At 39.0% G+C, this 23,685-nt stretch overlaps 2 protein-coding genes across 26 annotated transcripts in view; one reads left to right on the top strand and one right to left on the bottom strand.

The window, feature by feature from the left end:
• Nucleotides 1–1,928, bottom strand: part of DARS2 (aspartyl-tRNA synthetase 2, mitochondrial) — a 30,650-nt gene extending 28,722 nt beyond the window's left edge. For 8 of the 24 annotated variants that reach the window (XM_084977713.1, XM_084977720.1, XM_021063655.2 and 5 more), the window contains exons 1-3: nucleotides 1,826–1,928; nucleotides 1,224–1,384; nucleotides 155–254 (exon numbers count right to left, since the gene is read on the bottom strand). Coding sequence is in view for 7 of the 24 variants with exons in the window: in XM_021063655.2 (XP_020919314.2) it covers nucleotides 155–254; nucleotides 1,224–1,344 (221 nt within the window). In the remaining 17 variants the exon portion in view is untranslated. Of the gene's footprint in view, nucleotides 1–154; nucleotides 463–765; nucleotides 1,479–1,611 lie in introns of those variants that run through there. The other 16 variants (XM_084977715.1, XM_084977726.1, XM_084977706.1 and 13 more) reach the window with 5 other exon arrangements.
• Nucleotides 1,929–2,190: 262 nt separating this feature from the next.
• CENPL (centromere protein L) lies at nucleotides 2,191–21,036 on the top strand. Of its 2 annotated transcripts, XR_014816278.1 has the most exons (6): nucleotides 2,191–2,659; nucleotides 3,503–3,679; nucleotides 6,802–7,053; nucleotides 12,073–12,615; nucleotides 15,725–16,406; nucleotides 20,110–21,036. XR_014816278.1 is itself a non-coding variant. In XM_003357541.5 (5 exons), exons 2-5 carry the CDS (start codon nucleotides 3,506–3,508, stop codon nucleotides 15,794–15,796), a joined length of 1,041 nt encoding a protein of 346 aa, XP_003357589.1. In that variant the 5' UTR covers nucleotides 2,191–2,659; nucleotides 3,503–3,505; the 3' UTR covers nucleotides 15,797–16,531. The 2 variants fall into 2 exon arrangements, 1 of the variants encoding a protein (XP_003357589.1); XM_003357541.5 differs by lacking the exon at nucleotides 20,110–21,036 and having other exon boundaries at nucleotides 15,725–16,531.
• The last annotated feature ends 2,649 nt before the right edge of the window (nucleotides 21,037–23,685 follow it).

Genomic DNA, 23,685 nt, shown 5'->3' with positions numbered 1-23,685 from the left:
ACCTACACCACAGCTCGTGGCAACAATGGATCCTTAACCCACTGAGCAAGGGCAGGGACCGAACCCGCAACCTCATGGTTCTTGTCGGATTCGTTAACCACTTCACCATGACAGAACTCCTATCACCATGTATTCTTAAACTGTTTCTATCTACCTGCGGTACTGAATCCATCCACACAAGGTGACTTCTTGGCCTAAGTGAGACGAACGCAACTCTCCACAAGTGTTGGTTCGGGCAACAAAGCTACTGAGTTCTTAAAAAAAGAAGAGAAAAAAAGGAAGATTAAAAGTACATTATTTGCAAATTGTTTGAGAATATACTTTCAGTTCATATCATTCCTATCTTAATGGATGATATTTACAAAGAATGTAATCAATCACTATGAAATTTACCTATACATGTGTCAAAAGCCAAGTAACTGTCTTAATGTAAATTTTTGCCTTGGCACAACTGTAAATCAACTATATTTTATTTTATTTTATTATTTTTTTTTTTTTTTTGTCTTTTGTCTTTTTGTTGTTGTTGTTGCTATTTCTTGGGCCGCTCCCGCGGCATATGGAGGTTCCCAGGCTAGGGGTTGAATCAGAGCTGTAGCCACCGGCCTACGCCAGAGCCACAGCAACGCGGGATCCGAGCCGCGTCTGCAACCTACACCACAGCTCACGGCAACGCCGGATCGTCACCCACTGAGCAAGGGCAGGGACCGAACCCGCAACCTCATGGTTCCTAGTCGGATTCGTTAACCACTGCGCCACGACGGGAACTCCCTATATTTTAATAATAAAAAAAGGAATCTAAATATTTTTTATCACCCAGCATTTGCACTGACCCAAAATGCACTCTTCATAATAGTGCACATTTCTTCCCCAAACAAAACAGGGTCTTGGGAATTACAGAAGTAGAGTAACTAGCTTTAGTATGAATCTGGAGTGAAAACAGTCACTTGTACACTAGAAAACCATATTTAAAGTATAAAAGAATTTTTTAGGCTTCTTATTCGCAACATAAAAACTAAATGAATAGCTTATATTCATGTGACTACTTTTCTAGTCTTTTTAAAACTGCAGGAGGAAAACTACATCATAAGAAATCAAGAGAGTGAATGATGTGCTTCTGCACATAAAGCTATCCAGTCAAGACTAGGGGATAAATGGAATAAGCACTCTGGCTACAGAGAACAGGAGAAAGTGCTGTTCAGCGGACAAAGCTTTTCTGCATTCACCTGGAATACTCCTCTGTGAAGTCAGTATCAGACTTCGGGAGAGAAAACCCCAGAACGGCTGGGTAGTCTTTCCGGTGGGTCTGGATAAACCCCTGAATAGCCGACTTAGCCAGCAGAACATGTTATAGCCGCAGGATGGCGAAACGCTCACGAATCAAAAGCTGCAGGTGTTGGATGGTGGTCAAAAGTCAGTTTTGGAAATACATACAAAGCCCTTAAAATGCTAGGAGTTCACGCTCTCTTTAATATTTAAGCCCCTGTCTGCTGAACATTCAAGTGCACCTATCTGCAAATTAGATAAATTTGCAAAATCTTTGGGGCCTTTGGGAAAATTGAATACGGGAAAGACCTTTTAAGACTTTCCCCCTCCTCTCAGTGCATCCATTACCACTTCTATTAGCAAAGAAAGCTTCGGCCAGAAGTGACGAGCGAATGATTCCATATAGCAGCATATGGCGAGACCCGGCAGCCACGCACAGGGAGCAGGGGTCAGGCGGGAGGCGGACGCCCTTCCCTTCCTTTCCACGCTTCCCCGAAAGTTCCCCGCAGGCAGAACCTGAAAACAGGCAAGAACCCAGTCTTGCTTTTCAAATCTTTCAAACCTGACGGCCGATCTCGGGTCTTCAGAAAGAGGAAGGCAAGCAAGTCTAACACGTTACTGGAGGTCGAAGAACACACTCCACCGCTGGGAGCCAAGCACCCCTTAACACACCCAGCGAACAGCCAAGATAAATGGAGGGATTCAACCAATCAGAGCAGGGGGATTCCGCCATCTTCACTATGGGCGGAAATTTGAAGGAACGCTTCGTGCCGGTGGTAACGTACGGAGCGCAACACTGCGCAATTAGGAGCGCGAACGCTACCAATGTTTAGTGCGCTCCCGTGCCCTCAGTTAAAATGGGGACCAGAGTTGCTTCGCCGGCTTAGAATAGGCTCCACGGAGACGTCCTGCGTCCGGCCGCAGAGCGAGTCGGGAAACGATTTTAAACAGAGGCGGCGGCTGACGCTAAATTGCCGCTTCTCAGCGGCGGCTTTTCAGAGCTGGCCTTGGCCCCCGAAGGCTCAGGTGGAGAAAGCGAGTTGGCACACACTGTCTCTTGCCCCGCTGCCTCTGCGGGCAGCAGCCGACTCCTCAGGAGCGAGGATCACGGAGCTGGGTGGCCGGGTCAGCGGAAATGTTCTTCCGGCCTGAAGTCTCGGGCTCGGCTGGCGTCTGAGGGAGCCGGAGGTCTTGTTGCTGCTCCCGTCTGTGTCGGTCGTGCACCCACTTGTAGAACTAGAGGGACTTTAGAAAGAGGTTCCTCCAGACTTTATTTTAGCTGTCGTTTTGGCGGCTTTTTTACTTCAGAGGATTTCAGTCTCAACGTAGTTGGATACAGACTTGAAGAATGATTCGTGAAGGGAATGGTTGACAGCGTTATTACGGCATTTTTTGGGTAAGATGCTTTTTTATTGGTCCAGGCTTGGCAGTAAACTTTATATTTTGACGTTTTGTGTGGTCGTTATCTTTAGAGTACTTAGATACTTTGATATCTTGGCATTGGGCTCAGCATTGGCTTGGGTTGATTGGATTTAGGTGTGCAAAAATGATTTGAGTCAGAGTCCCTTCCTTCACGGACGTAACACAAGAAAAACAGCTAAGTTGTGTTCTGAACTGCAAGGGCTGGAGGAATTGGCTGGAGAGCTAACTCCTCTGTGGATACTTGGAAGCTTCTCCTGAAGGGATGAAACCTGCAGCGTGAATTGGATTTAGTCAGTCAGATGAGTCCAGAGAAGAAGGCTTAACTGTCAGTAGGTTGAATAAAAAAGTTAGCAGAAGCAAACTGGACAGGCATGAGGAATAGGGTAATGAGCATTCTGGGGTAGGGGGCACGTGTTTGGGTGTAGGGAGTGGGAGGGAGAGAGAGAATTCCTTTATTTTTTTTATATTTTTGTCTTTTTGCAATTTCTTGGGCTGCTCCCGCAACATATGGAGGTTCCCAGGCTAGGGGTCTAATCGGAGCTGTAGCTGCCAGCCTATGCCAGAGCCACAGCAAGTTGGGATCCGAGCCGCGTCTGCGACCTACACCACAGCTCACAGCAAAGCCAGATCCTTAACCCACTGAGCAAGGCCAGGGATCGAACCTGCAACTTCATGGCTCCTAGTCGGATTCCTTAACCACTGCGCCACGAAGGGAACTCCGAGAATTCCTTTATAGTAGGGAGAGGTATCAGCGAAACTTTGAGCATCCGTTAACTTTTTAATGTTTAGAATTCTGGCTTTATTTCTTTCTATGTAGACCATGGATTCTTATGATGCAGCAGAATCGACTCCTAGACAGAGTGCGTCTTTAAGGCTTAAAGATTACTTTATAGGTGCCACCCCTCTGCAGAAGCGATTAGAATCAGTCAGGAAGCAGACTTCATTTGTCCCAACTCCACCTCGAAGGAAAATCCCCCAGTGTTCACAACAGCAGGTATGCTTTTTGTATTTCTTTGTGTTACCAATAATTGAGAATGTCTGTGAACAAAACTTTTCAATTTTTGTTACTATTTATAGTATTTTTTTGTGTCATCATACTCCTCAAGTAATAAAATAAATGAGAAACAGCTAAAACAAACAATTATTCACACTGTCAGTACCATATGTTTGTTTGCTTTTTTAAGAAATTCTCTTTTTTTTTTTTTTTTTGTCTTTTTTAGGGCCACACCCGCGGCATATCGAGGTTCCCAGGCTAGGGGTCGAATCAGAGCTGTTGCTGCGGGCCTGCGCCAGAGCCACAGCAACGCCAGATCCCAGCCACATCTGCGACATAACCACAGCTCACAGCAACGACGGAACCTTACCCCACTGAGCGAGGCCAGGGATCGAACCCAAAACCTCATGGTTCCTAGTCAGATTCGTTTCCGCTGCACCAAGACGGTGACTCCACCATAAATCTTTTAACCTTCTTTATTCTGGAATGGTTCCACAACATTTCTTTGTCTTTTATGACATTGACATTTTTGAAGAATGTTTCTCTTGCTTCCCTTTTAAAAAGAGAATATTCTTCATTTGGTATTTGATATTTTCTTTAGATTGAAGTTACGTGTTTGCTGGGTGAAATACTGTATAGGTGCTGTTGTGTTCTTTTGGGGGAATAACATCCAGTAGCACATAGGTGATGTTAATTTTAATCATCCTGTCAAGTTGTTGCTCAATTACTGTTTTATTCCCCGCTGTAACTAACAAGTGGTCTATGGGGAGACACTTTAAGTTAATACAAATATTTAAGATAATACAAATACAAACATCTTGTGTCTCATCAAAGTTTCGTCTTACACTTAACCTCCTTTATCCATTGAATTTTTTTTTTGCCTGGTCCCATCTTTATCATAATGGTTGCAATATAATGATTTTTCCATCTCTATTTGCTCCATAATTATCAGCCAGCCTTTGGCATTCTATTGTAGGCCATTTGCATTTCTAGTCCATTTATTTATCTATTTATCAGTATGGATTCATGAGTTCCTATTTTTCAAATTTTTCTAATTTCTTACAAAATTATTTTGGTGTTTTAATTATCCCAGATTTGTCTGGTGGCAACATGCTTTGTTTTGATCATTCATAAACAACTCTAAACCCTGAATATAACATTAAAAATTTAACTATGGAATTAAGTTCTAGTGAATACAAGTTTGGTATGTAGTTTCGAGTCACTTAGCAAGGAGTCTGGCTAATCAATCACTCACACCTTCTTTGTAACTTTGTTTTCTTGTCTGTGTCATGGGTCTAGTTTCCTTTGGGACAATGAGAAAAATTCTGCTTCTTTGTGAAAACTTTCTTAAAGAGAAATTACTAGTGTTGGTAATGAAAGTGATAGTTCTTAACAGGAAAACAGAAATTGTATATAAATTAAAGACTGGAATGTCCAGTTCAGTGTTTTCTTTTCTCTGATACAAGTAGTTTTACCTAATCTTTTGATAGTAATAAGAAAATAGTTTATAACTTTTCCCTGAGTTACTCTAGTCAGAACAAATATTTTTTGTCAAGTGGACAACTGTGGTGAAATTACAAAAGATGGTTGGAAACTGAAAATTCCCATCAGGAAGTATAGATTCTATAGAAAAATTCAATTCAGGATACAACTAGGAGCTTATGTGGGAGTGTCTGTGAAGACCGCCAAAAATGTGATGTCACAGGGCCAATATAAATGAAGTGGTTTTTTTTCTTTTTTTCTTTTTAATGCCACACCTGTGGGATATGGAAGTTCCTGGGCTAGGGGTCGAAATCAAGCTGCATCTAGGGCCTGTGCCCCAGCCACACTGGATGCCAGCTGCATCTTTGACCTATGCTACAGTGTGGAGCAACACCAGATCCTTAATCCACTGAGCGAGGCCAGGGATCAAACCCGCATCCTCATAGAGACAATGTCAGGTTCTTAACCCACTGAGCCACAATGGGAATTCCAAGTGTTTTTATTTTTGATGATTCTGTGATTCTAATGGTGCTTGGCCAAAATACTCCCAAGTATCTTTTTTAATTAATCTACTGAATTAGAGTGATGGACTGAGTTTACTGCCAAACAATTTCCTTTTTTTTTTTTTTTTTTGCCTTTTCTAGGGCTGCTCCCTCGGCATATGGAGGTTCCCAGGCTAGGGGTCAAATCAGAGCTGTAGCCACCAGCCTACCCCAGAGCCACAGCAATGCGGGATCCGAGCCACATCTTCAACCAACACCACAGCTCACGGGAACGCTGGATCCTTAACCTACTGATCAAGGCCAAGGATTGAACCCGCAATCTAATGGTTCCTAGTCGGATTCGTTAACCACTGCACCATGACGGGAACTCCACTGCCAAACAATTTTAGAAATTACTTAATTAAAACCATTCAAATTGGATACTTCAAGAATAGTTACTGTTTTTAAAATCTTTAATTTGATGTTTCTAAAAGTGAAACATAACTGTTCATCTAATAGGTATTGAACAGTGTTCCAGATGACATTGTTCTCGGTGCTAGAGATACAGTAGTGAATAAAATAGGCAAAATCCCTGTTCTCATCAAACTCACACTCTAAAAGTGAAGACAATAAAAGTCAAATACATAATGTCAGATAGTAATAAAAGCTGTGAAAAAAAGAAAGCATGTTAAGGAGATAAAGAGTGACAAAGTTATGGAGGATAAAGTGAGAAAAAGAATGTGTATATATGTATTACTGGGTCACTTTGCTGTAGCAGAAACTGACAGAACACTGTAAATCAACTATAATAAAAAAATTTTTTTAAAAAGTGGCAAAGTTGGAGGAATTGGTGCAGGTGCTGCTTTAGAGGGGTTGGTCTTTGAGTGACATTTGGGCAGAGTCCTGAATGAAAGAAAGGACCATGCCATGTGAACACCCTGGGAAGAGCATTCCAAAAGGAAGGTGTAGCAGATGCAAAGACCTGTGCAGGGTTCTTCAGAGTCCTGCAAACTCCAGTTTGGCTGGAGTGCAAAGATCAGGTACACCCAGGAATAGATTTGTACTAAATATTCAAAGTACTATGATTAAGGTATTATTTACTAAAGTTTCCTAATTCTTACATTTTCTTTGTCTTGATTTTTTTTTTTTTTCTTTTAGGAAGATGTTGATCCTCAAAGGGTTGCATTCCTTCTGCATAAACAATGGACTTTATATAGTTTAACTCCCTTATATAAATTCTCCTATACTAATTTCAAAGAGTATTCTAAACTTCTGAATGCATTTATTGCTGCTGAAAAGCAAAAAGGACTTGCTGTGGAAGTGGGAGATGACTTCAACATCAAAGTGATTTTCTCTACTCTCTTAGGAATGAAAGGAACACAGAAAGACCCTGAAGCATTTCTTGTCCAGGTATGTTATATAAGCAGTACTTGCTCCTTAGGAGAAAAGAATCTTCATTTTCTTGGTTTAGAAATTGTGATATTTTCTTACTGTTTTTAAAATTCTTTAAGCTTGTGATTTATAACCTGTTTCATGTGTTGTTGACCAAATTATAGCAATTAGATATGGCCAAATTTAATAGTTTTTTTTCATATTACAGTATAATCGTGTTTATTTTAGAAATCTTAGAGAATACATAAATGTATGAAGTAAGTTAAAAACCCCAATTTAACATTTGGTATACATCAGTTTGGCAATAGACAATCTGAATAAGCCTGTAATTATTAAAGAAATTGAGTCAATAATTAGTAACCTTCCAAAACAGAAATCAGCAGGTCCAAATGGGTTCACTGGTGAATTCCACCAAACATTTAAGGAAGTTCTCTACAATCTCTTTCAGAATAGAGAAGCTGAGGGAATACTTCCTAACTCATCCTATGAGACGAGTATTACGCTAATAGCAAGGCTAGACAAAGACATTATAAGGAAACTACAGACTCCGTCATGAACCTGCATATATCTCTTGAGTGTCTGTATCAAAACTGTGATCATATCACCCATACCTTTTTTTTTTCTTGTCTTTTTAGGCTGCACTGGCAGCATATGGAGGTTCCCAGGCTAGGGGTTGAAATTGGAGCTGGAGCTGCTGGCCTTTACCACAGCCACAGCAATGCACAATCCGAGCCGCATCTGCAATTTACACCACAGCTCATGGCAACACCAGATCCTTAATCGCCCATACTTTTCATTACGCCTTTTTTTCTTTTTTCTTTTTTTTTGTCTTTTTTGTCTGTTAGGGCCACACTGACAGCATATGGAGATTCCCAGGCTAGGGGTCGAATTGGAGCTGTGGCCGCTGGCCTCTGCCAGAGCCAAAGCAACTCGGGATCTGTGCCACGTCTTCGACCTACACCACAGCTCACGGCAATGCCAGATCCTTGACCCACTGATCCTTAACCACTGAGCCACGACAGGAACTCCCATTATGCCTTTTTTTACTAATAATCAGTGCTGTAGATTGTTACTCATGTCATTAGGAATTCTACATTTTTATAAATATATCCTTATAATTCTATGTTTTTTACTGGGATTAAATTCCTAGAAGTAGAATTTTAGCAAAAAAGTAACATCATTATATATTGTGATAAATCACAGCAGGTTACTTTCAGAAATGTAAAATTTTACATTCCTTACTCTATGCACGTTATGTATAAAAGTAACGTGACTATGCTTTGATTTATTAAGACACCAGATCTATTTTATTTATGCTTGCTACATTTTCTGCTGTTAACTCATTTTAGTCATTGACACATTCTGAAACAGCTGAAATTTTATTTTTTTGTATAGATCAGAGGTCAGCAAATTATGGACTACAGACCAGATATGGCCTGCTGCTTGGTTTTGTCAGTAAGGCTTTTTTGGAATAGAACCATTTTCATTTGTTTATATATTGTCTATGGCTGCTTTTGTGCTACAACAGTAGAGTATGTTGCAAAGCCTAAGATATTTACCATCTGGCCCTCTGTAGAAAAGGTTTATTGACTCCTCATGTAGATCATGGGTATTGGCAAGGATCTCAGGATTACTGGGATTAGGTTCTGTTGTATATAACAAAAAGTCTAAATAACAGTTAATTAAAGATAGTAGAGGATTATTTGTTTTACAAAAAAGGTGTCTGTGGAGTTCCCGTCATGGCTCAGTGGTTAATGAATCTGACTAGGAACCATGAGGTTGTGGGTTCGATCCCTGGCCTTGCTCAGTGGGTTAAGGATCAAGCGTTGCCCTGAGCTGTGGTGTAGGTCACAGACAAGGCTCAGATCCTGAGTTGCTTCGGCTGTGGTGTAGGCTGGTGGCTGCAGTTCTGATTCAACCTCTAGCCTGAGAACCTCCATGTGATAAGGGAGCAGCCCAAGAAATGGCAAAAAAAAAAAAAAAAAAAAAAAGTGTCTGGAAGTAAGCCATTCGAGACTGGTAAATGCTTCATGAATTTTTTGTTAATTTTAGGGCTGCACCTATGGCATATGGAAGTTTCCAGGCTAGTGGTTGAACTGGAGCTACAGCTGCTGGCCTATGTCACAACAAGGCAGGATCTGACCTGCGTCTGTGACCTACACTGCAGCTCATGGCAATGCTAGATCCTTAACGCAGTGAGTGAGGCCAGGGATTGAACCTGCATCCTCGTGGATACTAGTAAGTTTCGTTTCTGCAAGCCACAACAGGAACTCCCTTCAAGAAATTATTAATAATCTAAGTTCCTCCTGTCTTCCCTATCATCCTTGGTGCATGGCTTCCATCGTTATGGTTCCACTGTAATGTAAGTTGTCTCCTAGAGCTCTAATATGATGTGTAAGTTTAAGGCAAAAAGTAGGAGGAAGATGAGAAGGGCAAACAGGATGCCTGCCACCAAGTAAATCTTTAATGAAATCTTGAGAGTTGGTGAGATCAAAAACTTCTCGTCACATCCCATTTGGAAGGGAGACTAGAACAATTTTTTTAGTGGATACTTTGCCACCCAAAGTAAAAGCACTATATTATTGTGGAAGAAAAGTAGATACTGGGTAGGTAGGTAATTAGCTGTCTCTGTCAAGTGGAACAGTTGTTGCCTAAAGAAGTTATATGCTTTGCATGTTATCAGGCAAGCAAATACTCTTGTGATGAATAGAAACGACCTCTTGAATTTCTAGTAGAGTGTCCTAATAATTTTTAGATTAAATAGTATTTCTTTTTCTTTTTTTTTTTTGGCTTTTTAGGGCTGCACTTGCAGCATATGGAGATTCCCAGACTAGGGGTCCACTCGGAGCTGTAGCTGCCAGCCTACGCCACAGCCACAGCAACGCGGGATCCAAGCTGCATTTGGGACCTACACCACAGCTCACGGCAACGCCGGATCGTTAACCCACTGAGCAAGGCCAGGGATCAACCCACAACCTCACGGTGCCTAGTTGCATTCGTTTCCACTGCGCCACAACGGAAACTCCTAAATATTATTTCTTGACAGGGTTACAGACCTCATAGGTTATGAAGATGTGATGGACATACTATATCTGAGTTTAATTCTCTTACAACTTTCAAATTCCTGAAAAAGGAGAAAAATGGTAAAAGTAATTGTTTAAATTATCATCTCTAAAGGGATATAGTATAGGGCTGTGATCTTCACCTTATCAGGTCAAACTTAAACTTCTTTGAATATCTGTAAGGTATGTTTGTTGTGCAATTGACAAATTTAAAGTTTGAGGGGATTACTCTATCTTTTGGAACCTATAACCAAGATTCTAAGAGATCTAAATGGATGGTACAATGGGCCAAATCTAAAGAGATTAAAATTTTAATAGGGATAAGTTCATTGCCTTAATATAGATTGGGGGGATTTACTTATTAACAGCGAAAATAAGTATGTGAGCGAGTTCCCTTCATGGCTTAGTGGTTCATGAACCTGACTAGGATCCATGAGGATGTGGGTTTGATTCCTGGTCTCGCTCAGTCGGTTAAGGATCTGGTGTTGCCATGAGCTATGGTGTAGGTCACAGATGAGGCTCAGATCTGACATTGCTGTGACAGTGGTGTAGGCTGGTGGCTATAGCTCCGTTTCGACCCCTGGCCTGGAAACTTCCATATGCCATGGGTGCAGCCCTAAAAAGCAAAAAAAAAAAAAAAAAAAAAAGTATGTAGAGCTAATTTATGTAAAGCTGTCAACTAAAAACCAGAAAACTACCTGTAGTCTAAGATTATATTAATCTAGGTTGATGATGATGACATTCCTGTAATCATACATTTTTGAAATAATTATGTTCTTATGAATGATTCCCATGCAGATGAATTTCAGAGAAGAGTGTCCAGTTAGTATAAGAACTTGAACGTATGTTATAGGAGGCATGGTGGAGAAAACTGGAGATATTAAAGTTGGTGGTATATATGATAGGGATCATCAAATATTTGAAGGCCTTTCTCTGCAGAAGACAGATTGATTTCATCTATATTCACATAAGGAGAAAATCAGGACTAGTGGTTGGAAACTCTGTGACTTAACATATGAAAGAATATTTTAAGTGGGTAGAAAGAACTGCCTTACGAAATAGTAATGCTTTCCTCAGTGGAATAATTCAAGCACTTTAGATTTGGTGACCTTTTAACAGTCCCTTTTACTTTTTTATTTATTTATTTTATTATTATTATTTTTTTTGTCTTTTTGCTATTTCTTTGGGCTGATTCTGCGGCACATGGAGGTGCCCAGGCTAGGGGTCGAATCGGAGCTGTAGCCACTGGCCTACGCCAGAGCCACAGCAACTCGGGATCCGAGTTGCGTCTGCAACCTACACCACAGCTCACAGCAATGCTGGATCGTTAACCCACTGAGCAAGGGCAGGGACCGAACCCGCAACCTCATGGTTCCTAGTCGGATTCGTTAACCACTGCACCACGATGGGAACTCCCAGTCCCTTTTACTTTAGAGTTGAGAGTTTGAGTTTTTTTCAGGATACTGTACTGCTTATACCATATTGGCATCCTTTTTGTGAATTTTGGTTGCACCAAGATCTTGCCATTTACCATATCCTAATAGGAGTACTAGGTAAAAGGTCAAATAACATGATAAACCTTAGGAATGATCAGGGAGACTGTTCCCTGTGTGGTTTTTGGTGGTTATACAACATAATCTTATTTTTAAATGTACTTATTAATGTTGAGACGATGTACTTTTAGGAGTTCCTGTTGTGGCGTAGCAGAAACCAATCCAACTAGTATCTGTGAGGATGCGGGTTCGATCCCTGGCCTCACTCAGTGGGTCGGGGATCTGGCATTGCTGTGGTTGTGGTATAGGCTGGCAGCTATAGCTCCAGTTCAACCCTTGGCCTGGGAACTTCCATATGCCATGGGTGCAGCCCTAGAAAGAAAAACAAACCCAAAACTAAATGAGAAAATGTACTTTTAGAAATAAATGTACGAGTACAAATGTAACTTTTGAATTTAATGAATGATTTTTCTTCTTCATAGATTCTATCAAAATCACAATTGCCATCTGAGCACAGAGAAGGTAAAGTGTTGTGGACTGGTTGGTTCTGCTGTATATTTGGAGACAGTCTTCTTGAGACTGTTTCAGAAGATTTCACCTGTCTACCCTTATTCCTTGCAAATGGAGCAGAGACTAATACAGCAATAGTTGGAACCTGGTTTCAGAAAACTTTTGACTGTTATTTCCGTCCCTTAGCAATCAACGCATTTAACCTTTCCTGGATGGCTGCTATGTGGACTGCATGCAAAATGGACCGTTATATGGCTACTACTGAATTTCTTTGGTCTGTACCCTGTAGCCCTCAAAGTCTGGACATTTCTTATGCCATACATCCAGAAGATGCAAAAGCTTTGTGGGACAGTGTCCACAAAACACCTGGGGAAGTTACCCAGGAGGAAGTTGACTTATTCATGGACTGCCTTTATTCACACTTCCATAGGCATTTCAAAATTCACTTATCAGCCACAAGATTGGTTCGTGTTTCAACGTCTGTAGCTTCAGCACATACTGATGGAAAAATAAAGGTTAGTTTGAGTGAATCTAGCTAAGTAATTTTTCCTTATTGTTGCATAGTTTTTACAATGTAAGGTGAACCTCATTTAAGAAACATTGGGGAGTTCCCGTCATGGCTCAGTGGTTAACAAATCCGACTACAAATCACGAGGTTGCGGGTTTGATCCCAGACCTCGCTCAGTGGGTTAAGGATCCAGCGTTGCCATGAGCTGTGGTGTAGGTCGCAGACGTGGCTCGATCCCAAGTTGCTGTGGCTATGGTGTAGGCTGGTGGCTACAGCTCCAATTAAGCCCCTAGCATGGGAACCTCCATATGCTGCGAGTTCGGCCCTAGAAAAGAAAAGAAAAAAAAAAAAGAAAGAAAGAAAAAAAAAAAAGAAATATTAGAATATCTGCCAATTCAAGGCATTAGAGAGATTTTATTTTGTGCTTTATAAATGGTTTACTAAAAAGTCTTCAGCCTTCTAGATGCAGCTTTATAGTGGAAGGAACCATATGTTATAGACTTTGGTAATAAAATGAATTATTCTGTAGTAACTTTGAAACTTTCAGAATTGCTTCTTGTCCTCCACTTAAAATAATTATTGGGGAGTTTCCGTCACGGCATAGTGGAAATGAATCCGACAAGAAACCATCCCTAGCCTTGCTCAGTGGGTTAAGGATCTGGCATAGCTGTGAGCTATGGTGTAGGTCACAGACATAGCTCGGATCTGGTGTGGCTGTGGCTGTGGCTGTGGCTGGCAGCTACAGCTCTGATTGGACCCTTAGCCTGGGAACCTCCATATGAGGTGCGGCCCTAAAAAGACAAAAAAAAAAAAAAAAAAGAAAAAAATTTTTTAATTAAATAAAATAATTATTGGGAGTTCCTGCTATAGCACAGTGGATTAATGATCCAGCTTGTCTCTATGGTGTTTCTGGTTCAATCCCTGGCCCAGCACAGTGGGTTAAGGATCTGGCAATGCCATAGCTGTGGCACAGGTTGCAGATGTGGCTCCGGGTCAGTCCCTGGGCCCAGGAACTTCCATATGCCACGTGTGTGGCTACAAAAGGAAGAAAAAAAACAAAAAATAAAAAATAATTATCAGAGTAACAGGATTTTGTGTGTTAAATAAGAAAATCATAGTGGAGGGAGTTCCCCTTCTGGCTCAGTGGTTGCAAACCTGGCTAGTATCCATGAAGACATGGGTTCCATCTCTGGCTCTGCTCAGTGGTTAAAGCTCTGGTGCTGCCACGGGCTGTGGTGTAGGTTGCAGATATGGCTTGGATCTGGCATTGCTGTGGCTATGGCATAGGCCAGCAGCTGCAGCTCTGGTTCAACCCCTGGCCTGGGAACTTCCATATGTGGTGCGTGCAGCCCTAAAAAAAAAAGAAAGAAAATTACAGTAGAAACAAAGAACTAAAACATCATCTTTATGTTTTAGGCTTTTCTATCTCTACTGGGAAAGAAATAATAGAGACATTGTTTTACTCTCTATGAGGTCCTTATTAGAAGTATCAGAAATAAACTGAGAATAGGCACCTAAATATATTTGAATATATTATACTAATACAATACTTAAAATATAGTCACAGTATACACTCATTTAACATTGGTCTTGTCACAGTGCTAGGAGTTTAACATACTTTAAGTCTGATCTTTAGAGCAGCCCTGTAGTTAAGGGTTTTTCTGTGTGTGTGTGTGTGTATGGTTTCTGCAGCATGGGAAAGTTCCCAGGCCAGGGATGGAACCTGTGCCACAGCAGTAACCCAAGCCACAGCAGTGACAGCACCAAGTCCTTTACTGCTGGGCCACCAGGGAACTCTGAATGATGTTTTTGTCGAACATTTATTTTTAAAAGAATGAAACTTAAGTCAAGATATGTTTATGTCACATGTGCAAGATAGCTTAATAAAGGAAGAGTCAAAATTTAAACACTTATCTCTTACGTTCCAAGAAGTTCACACTCTTATAAGTACTGTATTAGTGTGTTTCAAACTAGAGATCACAATGCAGCAGTAAGTTTGGAAATAATTTTGATGAGGCAAGACCAGTTTTAAAAAACAAACAAAAGAAATAGAATAGAAAATATAAAAATGAGAGTGTATCATATGTGGTAAGGATATATATATAAATTTGCTTGTACTAGGTCATGCTATTAAATTTCTTACTGTGGTTTGCAGGAATAAATTTGAAAGATTGTACTATACCATATTAGCTTGACATTATAAAGAAAGAAATGTATATTTTGTCACCTTAGAATTCAATTTCATGATGTCCTTATATATTTTTAAATTTTATTCCATGTGTTCACATTCTACTGGTAAACTGACTACATTTTAAAACTTTATATAAAAGTGCTCTTATCCATCTATGAATATAAGAGTAGTCCTGTTTTATCTGGTCTATTCTAAGAGCCTCTCTTAATTACATAAGATAATAACTGTGGCTCCCAGGTTCAAATAATGCCATGATGATGACATTTATTAAGCACTAACTGTGCCAAGCATTATTAAGCATTTTACACATAATGTCTCATTTAGTTTTCACAACAACCTGTTTGCAAAGGTTATAAAGAAGAAATTGTGGCACAAAGGATAAGTAGGCTCCCAAGATTACACAGCTAGTAAGTGGAGTTGGAATTTGAACCCAAACATCTGTCTCTAAAGCTTATGCTTCTAACTACAGCACTGTACTACCTCTCAAAGTCTGAAATTAATGTATTAACCAGGTTTCTGTTTCTGCTTAGTTTTCACAAGACACTTTTGGAATCATGTATCCCTTTGAGAAGAAGGAAGCTATGGAACTCTTTCTAGAAAATGTAAATACTCAATTTGCATATAAGTCCAAGGGGTTCATAGATACCCCTTTTTCCTTAGGCAGATAGTTCATCTGTTGAGCCAAGATAAAAAAGAACTCTAGTCTTTAATTCCTTCTAAGCATCATTAAATAAAATTATAAATTTATTAAAGTCAGTCATCTTCATTAAAATCTGTTTAACATAAAATGACAATGGTTTGGGTTCATGTTCATATCTTAGTTTATAGATATGGAATTTAAAATAAGCCTAGAATATTTATCAAATATTACACTGCTTTATTGTAATTATATTTTAATTTTAAATGTCTTTTTTTTTTCTTTCAGATTTTGTGTCATAAATACCTTATTGGAGTATTGGCATATTTGACAGAACTGGCAATTTTTCAAATTGAGTGAGGACTTGTGGGGACCATAAGTTATGGATTGTATACCTTTTCCTCACTGATTTTCTGCCTGGTTGCTTTGCTGAAAGGAACTGTGAGAGAAATGGGCATCTGTCTCTGCATCTGTTTTCCTCACAGAGCCTTGGAGTTACCCAGATGAAAACCAAGAAGAAGCTAGAAGAACTGAGAATGTGGAAGTGAATGAACCACGGCCAGGCACTCATGTAACAGTCTTAGTCATCTGGGTTACCAGTCTCTAGAACATGCTGAGTTGTTAATTTGTTGACCCTCTTTCTAAAAAGTATATAATGTGGAGTTCCCTTGTGGCTCAACATTTAAGAAACCAGCATTGTTACTTCTCTGGCTCTGATTAGAGCTGTGGCATGGATTCGATCCCTGTCCTGGGAACCTCTACATGCCATGGGTACAGCTGGAAAAAAAATGTAATGTTTATTATTTCAAACTTTTAGCATTCAAATGAGATATGTCCGATACTGAATATTCCTTCTTTGCATCTTTAAAAACTTTAATCCCTAATTTTAAGCATTTTAGATTGCATTAAGAGAGAATTTCTGTCTTCTACAGACATTTTCCTAGCATCATTTTGTGGTAGAAAACTGGCAGTCAAAAATCCTCTTCAAAGGGAACTAAAAATTACTATATATTTTCAAGCCACTAATATGCTTTTTTTAAAATAATGTTCAATTCTTACTGCAATGTTTAATTAAATATTCACTTTTAAAACAAAGCAATTGTTTATCAATGTCTTGGTGATAGGCCTTTAACGTCCCAAGAATGGGACGTTAAAAGCTTTTCTCTAGCATAAAGGTTATACCACAATTATATGGAGTCATACAAATCGTAGAGTTGAAAGGCAGATGTGAACCTCTTTTGTGGGCAGAAGTTATATTATTTAACTTTTGTGTCCTTAATTTTGCTTTAGCACAGTGTGTGGTGAATATCTGTAGAGTAAGTGAATTAATGTTAACCAACTCTTATTTTACAGATGAAAACTATTAAGATCAAGCTAGATTTGCACAAGATGTCATATCTAAAACTCTTCTTTTTATTAACTATGAGTAGAGGAGGATTTTGTTTTACTTTAAAAACAGTGTTTTTTTTAAATCTTGTTTGAAAGAAAGTAACTAATATTCTATCATTCAAAAACAAATATTAACTTCTGGAGTGGCATATTATTTCACATATACTAGGAACAGAGGTAGAAAAGAGGGGCTTTCGAGTCAGATATTCATTCATTAAACTAATATTAAGTTCTTAGTGTGCACTTAGAATTGTATTGGGTAATAAGGGATGTAACAGTGAAGACAAAAAAAAAAAGATCCCTGTCTTGTGGAAATTATATTAGAGAAGAGGAAGGCAAAAGAAATAATTTCAGATGGAGATAAATACTATAAATAAGGAAGTGCAGTTTGACAAAGGGTGAGTGGGTTGGGGCCCACTTTATATACAATTGACAAAGAAGGTCTCTGAGAAAGTGACATTTGAGCTGAGTCCTGCATGATAAGAGAGGATGAGCTGTATGAAGATCTGAGGAAGTGTGTGCTATTCAGGTGAAACTTCAAGAGCAAAAGCCTTGAGATGGTAAGAACTTGGGTTGTTTGAAGAATAAAGGAAATCTGTGTGGCTGGATTATGGTGAATAAGGGTGGAGTAGTATGAGATGAAGCTAAAGAGGTTGTGCAGCAGAGACTTCTTCCATGGTATTATGTCTCTTAATTTGTGGCTGGACATGTGGCTGCCCAGAACAAAGATGACACTTTCTAGCCTTTCTTATGGGTATGTATGACTAAGTCATATAGCATATAAATAGAAGTGTCATGCAGAGCTTCTAGGAATCTTCCTTAAAAAACAGCAGGCATGTACCCCTTGCCCTTTTCTTACTCTTCCAATTTTGCTGCTTGGAACACATAATGACTGGTACTCTAGCTGCTTTAGGTCACTGGGCTGAGGGTCAGGTCCCAGTAATGTCAGAGCATGGCCTGGAGAGAGTTTGTACCCTAAGGACTTCTTGAAGCTGTACTCCAATACCAGCCTTGGATGGTCTCTTCCAAACTTAGAGATATAAACTTCTATCTTGTTGAAGCTATTTTTGCTTTTATTCTCTTGATCATATAGCCAAACCTAATGCTAACTGATACACAGAGGAAGGATCCACATCATCTAAGTTTTTACAGGTACTTTGAAAAGATTGGGTTTTATTCTTTTGTTTTGTTTTGTTTTGTTTTTTTTTTTTTTTTTTTTTTTTTAGAGCCGCACAAGCGGCACGTGGAGGTTCCCAGGCTAGGGTTCTAATCGGAGCTACAGCTGCTGGCCTTGCCACAGCCACAGCAACGCAGGATCCGAGCCGAGTCTGTGACCTACACCACAGCTTATGGCCACACCGGATCCTTGACCCACTGAGCGAGGCCAGGGATCGAACCCTCAACCTCATGGTTCCTAGTCGGATTCGTTAACCACTGTGCCATGACGGGAACTCCTGGATTTTATTCTTAATGCAGTGAAGAGCCATTGAAATTTTAAACAGAAGAGTAATATGATCCATTTTGTATTTTATAGGATACAATGGAGAATGAGTTGTAGGTGGTCAAAAATGGACAACAGTGAAAAGATTATTAGAAATGAACAACCTCATGGAGAAGTTAGTAATGTCTTGAAAAATTCTGTATGATTTATCCTTTGACTAGCAATCCCACTTCTGGGATTCTGTCTCAAAACTCACTAGCAAAAAGTACAAAATGAAGCAGGAATAAGGTTATTTATTACAACAGTATTTGTAATAGCAAGACTAAAAATTATCAAAGTGCTCATCAGAAAGGGATTAATTGAATAAATTATGGTGTAACTGCACAGTGAATTACTGCTATTTAGTTTAAAAAGTTTGAGGAAGATAGCTAATATTGCCATGGAGTTATTTCTAGGATACATTATGTGAAAGAGCAAGGTATGGACAGGGATTATAGTATGCTATTTTTTTATAGAAGGAATGGGGGAAATGGGTATGTGTGTGAATTTCCTCAGGTTTTCAAAAAACAATTGTAGGATGGACCAAAAACTAATAAAAGTGGTAACTAATGGAGTAGGGGGAACCAACTGATTAGAGGAGACAGGAATGAAAGTTAGGATTTATCTGAATGTTTCTTGAAACCACATAAGTGTATAATGTAATTATGAAACAAAATTAGATCAAAAAGAAAAGAACAAAGCAATACTTAAAAATTGAAAACAGATGAACCTGACTATATTAAGTTCATGCTATAATCACACAAGGAATTATTTTTAGTATCACTAAATCCTTGTATTTTGACTATATTGTAAGTGGGCCACATCCTAGGAAAAGAAGAGCAGCAAAGCAATCTTAAATTGCATTCAGTTATTTATTTATTTATGTTTTGCTCTTTTTTAGGGCCGCATCTGTGATATTTGAAGGTTCTCAGGTGAGGGGTCCAGTCAAAGCTGTAGCTGCCAGCCTATGCCACAGTCAAAACCACGTGGGATCTGAGCTGCCTCGGTGACCTATACCACAGCTCACAGCAATGCCAGATCCTTAACCCACTGAGCAAGGCAGGGAATTAAACCCTCGTTCTCTTGTGGATACTAGTTGGATGCATTAACCACTGGGCCACAATGGGAACTACGAGTTATCTTGTTATTAAAAAATGTTGGTATTGTAATTTTACCACTATTTATATTAAGATAAAATATATGTAATTATAGCAATGTCAGTAACCAAGATTTTCAGTTTAGAAGATACACACTTATAAAAGCAAGAAAGCTAAGTAGAAACTCTGCAATATTAAGTTTGAATTGGAAATATGAGAATGAACTCATTTTGAAAAGCAAAATTTTTTAATTTTGATAAAGACAAATTTATCAGATTTTTTTCTTTCTTTTGCTTTGGGTGTTGTTCTTGCTTAACCCAAAGTCCCAAAGATTTACTCATTTTTTTTTTAAACTTTAAAAATTTTTTTGCCTGGCATGCAGAATTTCCCAGGCAAGGGATCAAACCTGTACCACAGTAGTGACTGAAGCCACAGCAGTGACAATTCTGGTTCTTTAACTCTATTAGACCACTAAGGAACTCCCTATTTCTTGTTATCTTCTAAGGATTTTGTAATTTTAACTTAAATTTAGGTTTGTGGGAGTTCCCATCGTGGCACAGTGGGTTAAAAACCCGACTAGTATCCATGAGGATGTGGGTTCAATCCTTGGCCTTGCTCACTGGGTTAAGGATCTGGTGTTGATGCAAGCTGTGACAAAGGTCACAGATGTGACTTGGATCTGGTGTTGCCATGGCATAGGCTGGCAGCTGCAGCTCTGATTTGACCCCTAGCCTGGAAATTTGCATATGCTACAGGTGCAGCTCTAAAAAGATAAAAAATTTAGGTTTGTAATCCATTTTGAGTTAATATTTATGTATGGTGTGAGGTAAGCATTCAAATTCATTTTGCACATGGATATGCACTTGTTCCAGCACCATTTATTGAAAAGACTGTTGTTTTCCCATGAATTGTCTGTCGCCTTCCTTAGAAATTAATTAGCCGTAAATGTTTGAGTTTATTTCTGGACTCTCAATTGTATTTCATTGATCTGTATGTCAGTCCTTATGCCAGTACCATACCGTCTTGATTACTGTAGCTTTGTAGTGTGTTTGTAGGAGTGCGCGTCTCCAATCTTTGTGCTTTTTTCAAGATTGTTTTGGCTATTCTTTGTGTTTTGCATTTTCATAAGAAGTTTAGGATCAGTTTAGGTCAGCCTTTGTTAAAAAAAAATTAGCAGGGATTTCGATATGATTGCCTTGAATCTGTAGATCAGTTTGGAGTGTATTGCCATCATAGTGATATTAAACCTTCCTGTTTATGAACATGGGATATTTTTCTCTTTCTTTAAATCTTTCAGAATTTCCTTCAACAATGTCTTATTTTCACCGTCCAAGAATTGCACTTTTTTTTTGTTGTTAAACTTATTCCTAAGTTGTTTTTTATGCTATTGAGAATGGAATTGTTTTCTTTTTTTCTTCTTGAATTATTTTCTCAATTTCATTTTTGGATTGTTTTTCTAGTGTGTAGAAATATAATTGATTTTGTGTATTGCTTTTGTATCCTTTGATCTTTCTATAATCTTGCTGAACTTCTTTATTCTTGTAGTCGCCCCACCCAAGTGGATATCTTAGCATTTTCTATATATAAGATCTATGTCATTTGTGAATAAAGACAGTTTTACTTCTTAATTTTAATCTGGATGCCTTTTAGTTCTTTTTCTTGCCAAATTGCCAAGGCTAGATTTGAGTACAATGGCAGATAGAAGTAGTGAGAATGTACAGTCTTATCTTGCACTGGGTTTTAGTGGGAAAGTATATTTCACCATTAAATATGATGTTAACTGTAGGTATTCCATAGATGGGCTTTATCAGGTTAAAGAAGTGCTCTTCTATTCCTAATTTGTTGAAGGTTTTTATTATGAATGGATGTTGGATCTTGTCAGATTGTTTTTCTGTGTCTATTGAGATGATTCATGTCTTTTGTTTTGTTTTGTGTTTTTACTTAAAAACACACATTTCACTTCTGGTTTCACATGTAAGGAGCTTGGAAGTCACTACTTGGTCCTAACAAGGAAGGAGCTGAACAGATGGAAAAATCGACTATTCTTGGATCAGTGAGAAAGGGGAGGACACAGAGAAAACTGTTACCCCCAAGACTGGAGAGACAAATAGGCAAATACAGGGAGTCATGTCATACAGAAGCAGTGACTAAGGAGCAGAAACCCCTGTGGGAACCAGTGCTGGGGTCAGAAAACCTGAACTATAATTGATGAATTTCTGGAGGCTTGGTGTGGATAAGTCTGAGAATTTAAAACTCTAGGAGAACCTGGTCATTGATTGGGTGGGGGGTGCTCACAGTATTGTGAGATTTACCTTAGGGGCTCAACCAGGTTCCTATAGTAAATATCAGAGAAAAATTCTCTCATAGTTCTGGTGAAGAGAAGGGAAAAGGAACCATTTTGAAATATGTAAGAGCACTCAGTTCTTAACAAGTTCTTTCCTCAGGGGAGATTAGCTGGAGCCTAACTAACCTGAGGAGAGGGAAATAGCCAATACTGATCCACTCTGGCCATTCTGTTGCACCTAAGGGGAGAGAAAAAAACAAATTTATGAAGTTCACAGTCCATAGGCCCAGGCTCACTAAAAGGTTGAGACCTAATCACAGGACCATAAACTTTTCCCTTCTCACCACCACATTACTAAAAGCCTATTTACAGAAGTTTCTTTTACCTGGTTCAGAATGTCTGGCTATCAAGAAAAAAATTATGTGGCATACCAAAAGGCAAAAAACAATTTTTTTTTTCAAGGCCACACCTGTGGCATATGGAAGTTTCCAGGGTAGGGGTCAAGTCTGAGCTGCAGCTGCCAGCCTACACCACAGCCACAGCAACACTGGATCCTTAACCCACTGAGTGAGGCCAGGGATTGAACCTGCATCCTCATGGACACTAGTCAGGTTTGTAACTGGCTGAGCCACAATGGGAACTCCAAAAAACACAATTTGAAGGAATAGGCCGAACATCAGAAACAGACATGGTAGTGAAAAATCTTATTATCTGAGAATTTAAAACAATTGTGATTAGTGTGCTAAGGGATCCATGGATAAACTTTTCTTGTGCAGGAAGAGATGGGCAGTGTAAACAGAGAAATGGAAATCCATATTAGAACCAAAAAGAAATGCTCAAGTTTAAAAATAGTGTAACAGAAATGAAGAATGCCTTCGGTGGGCTTATTAGAAGACAACACAGCTGAGGAATCTCAGCTACAGGACATAGCAATGGAATCTTTGGAAAGCAAGGAGAACAAAGACTGAAAAAACAATATACAGGGTCTGTGGGACAACTCTAAAAGGTATGACATACAGTTGACTCTTGAACAACACAGGGTTGAACTGCCTGAGTCCACTATACATGGATTTTTTTCAATAGTAAATACAGTACATATAACCCAAGATTGGTTGAATCTGCAGATATGGAATTGTGGATACAGAGGAATTGTCTGTATAGGAGTGTTAAGTTAACATGCAGATTTTTGACTGTGCAGAAGGCTGGGTTGGACCCTTAATCCTGTGTTATTCTAGGGTCAACTGTTGCACAAAATGAGAATACCATGAAAGAGACAGGAACAGAAGAAATATTTAAAATAATAATGACCAAGAGTTTCTTCAAATTAATGTCAGATACCAAACCACAGATCCAGGGACCTCAGAGAACACCAAGTAGGATAAATGCCAAAAAAAACTGTACGTAGACATATAAGAGTTCCCTTGTGGCACAATGGGTTCAGTCCCTGGCCCAGGAACTTCCACATGCCGTGGGTGTGGCAAAAAAAAAAACAAAACAAAACACTATACCTAAGCATAAAATATTCAAAGTATAAAAAATCAAGATAAAAAATCATGAAAAAAGCCAGAAGGAAGAAAATACCTATAGAGGAACAGAGATAAGAATTACACCTGAGTACTCCTCAGAAACCATGCAAGCAAGAAGAGAGTGGAATGTTAAGAGGAAAAAACTCACCAACCTAAAATCCTGTACCTTGTGAAATTATCCTTCAAAAGCGAAGGAGATGCAAATATTTTCTTGGATAAGGAAATTTGTCATCAGTAGACCTGCCTTGCAAGAAATTTTAAAAGTTCTTCAGAGAGAAAAATTATATAGGTGAGAAACTTGGATCTGTATAAAGTAAGGAAGAACATCAAAGAAGGAATGTGTGAAGGTAAAATTAAATTTTTTTTCTTATTCTTCATTATAAGATGACCGTTCAGAATAATACCAATAAGATATTTGATTAAGCTTATTTAAAATATACATAATAAAATATGTTTTTATATATTACATAATA

The sequence above is a fragment of the Sus scrofa genome, chromosome 9 (assembly GCF_054392235.1).
Source record: "Sus scrofa isolate SSC_HxYL_T2T_F1_AM1 chromosome 9, Sscrofa_HxYL_maternal_Yorkshire_Landrace_v2.0, whole genome shotgun sequence".
Classification (NCBI taxonomy): Eukaryota; Metazoa; Chordata; class Mammalia; order Artiodactyla; family Suidae; genus Sus; species Sus scrofa.
The sequence above is the reverse complement of the archived record's forward strand: the minus strand, read 5'-3'. Positions and strand labels throughout refer to the sequence as shown.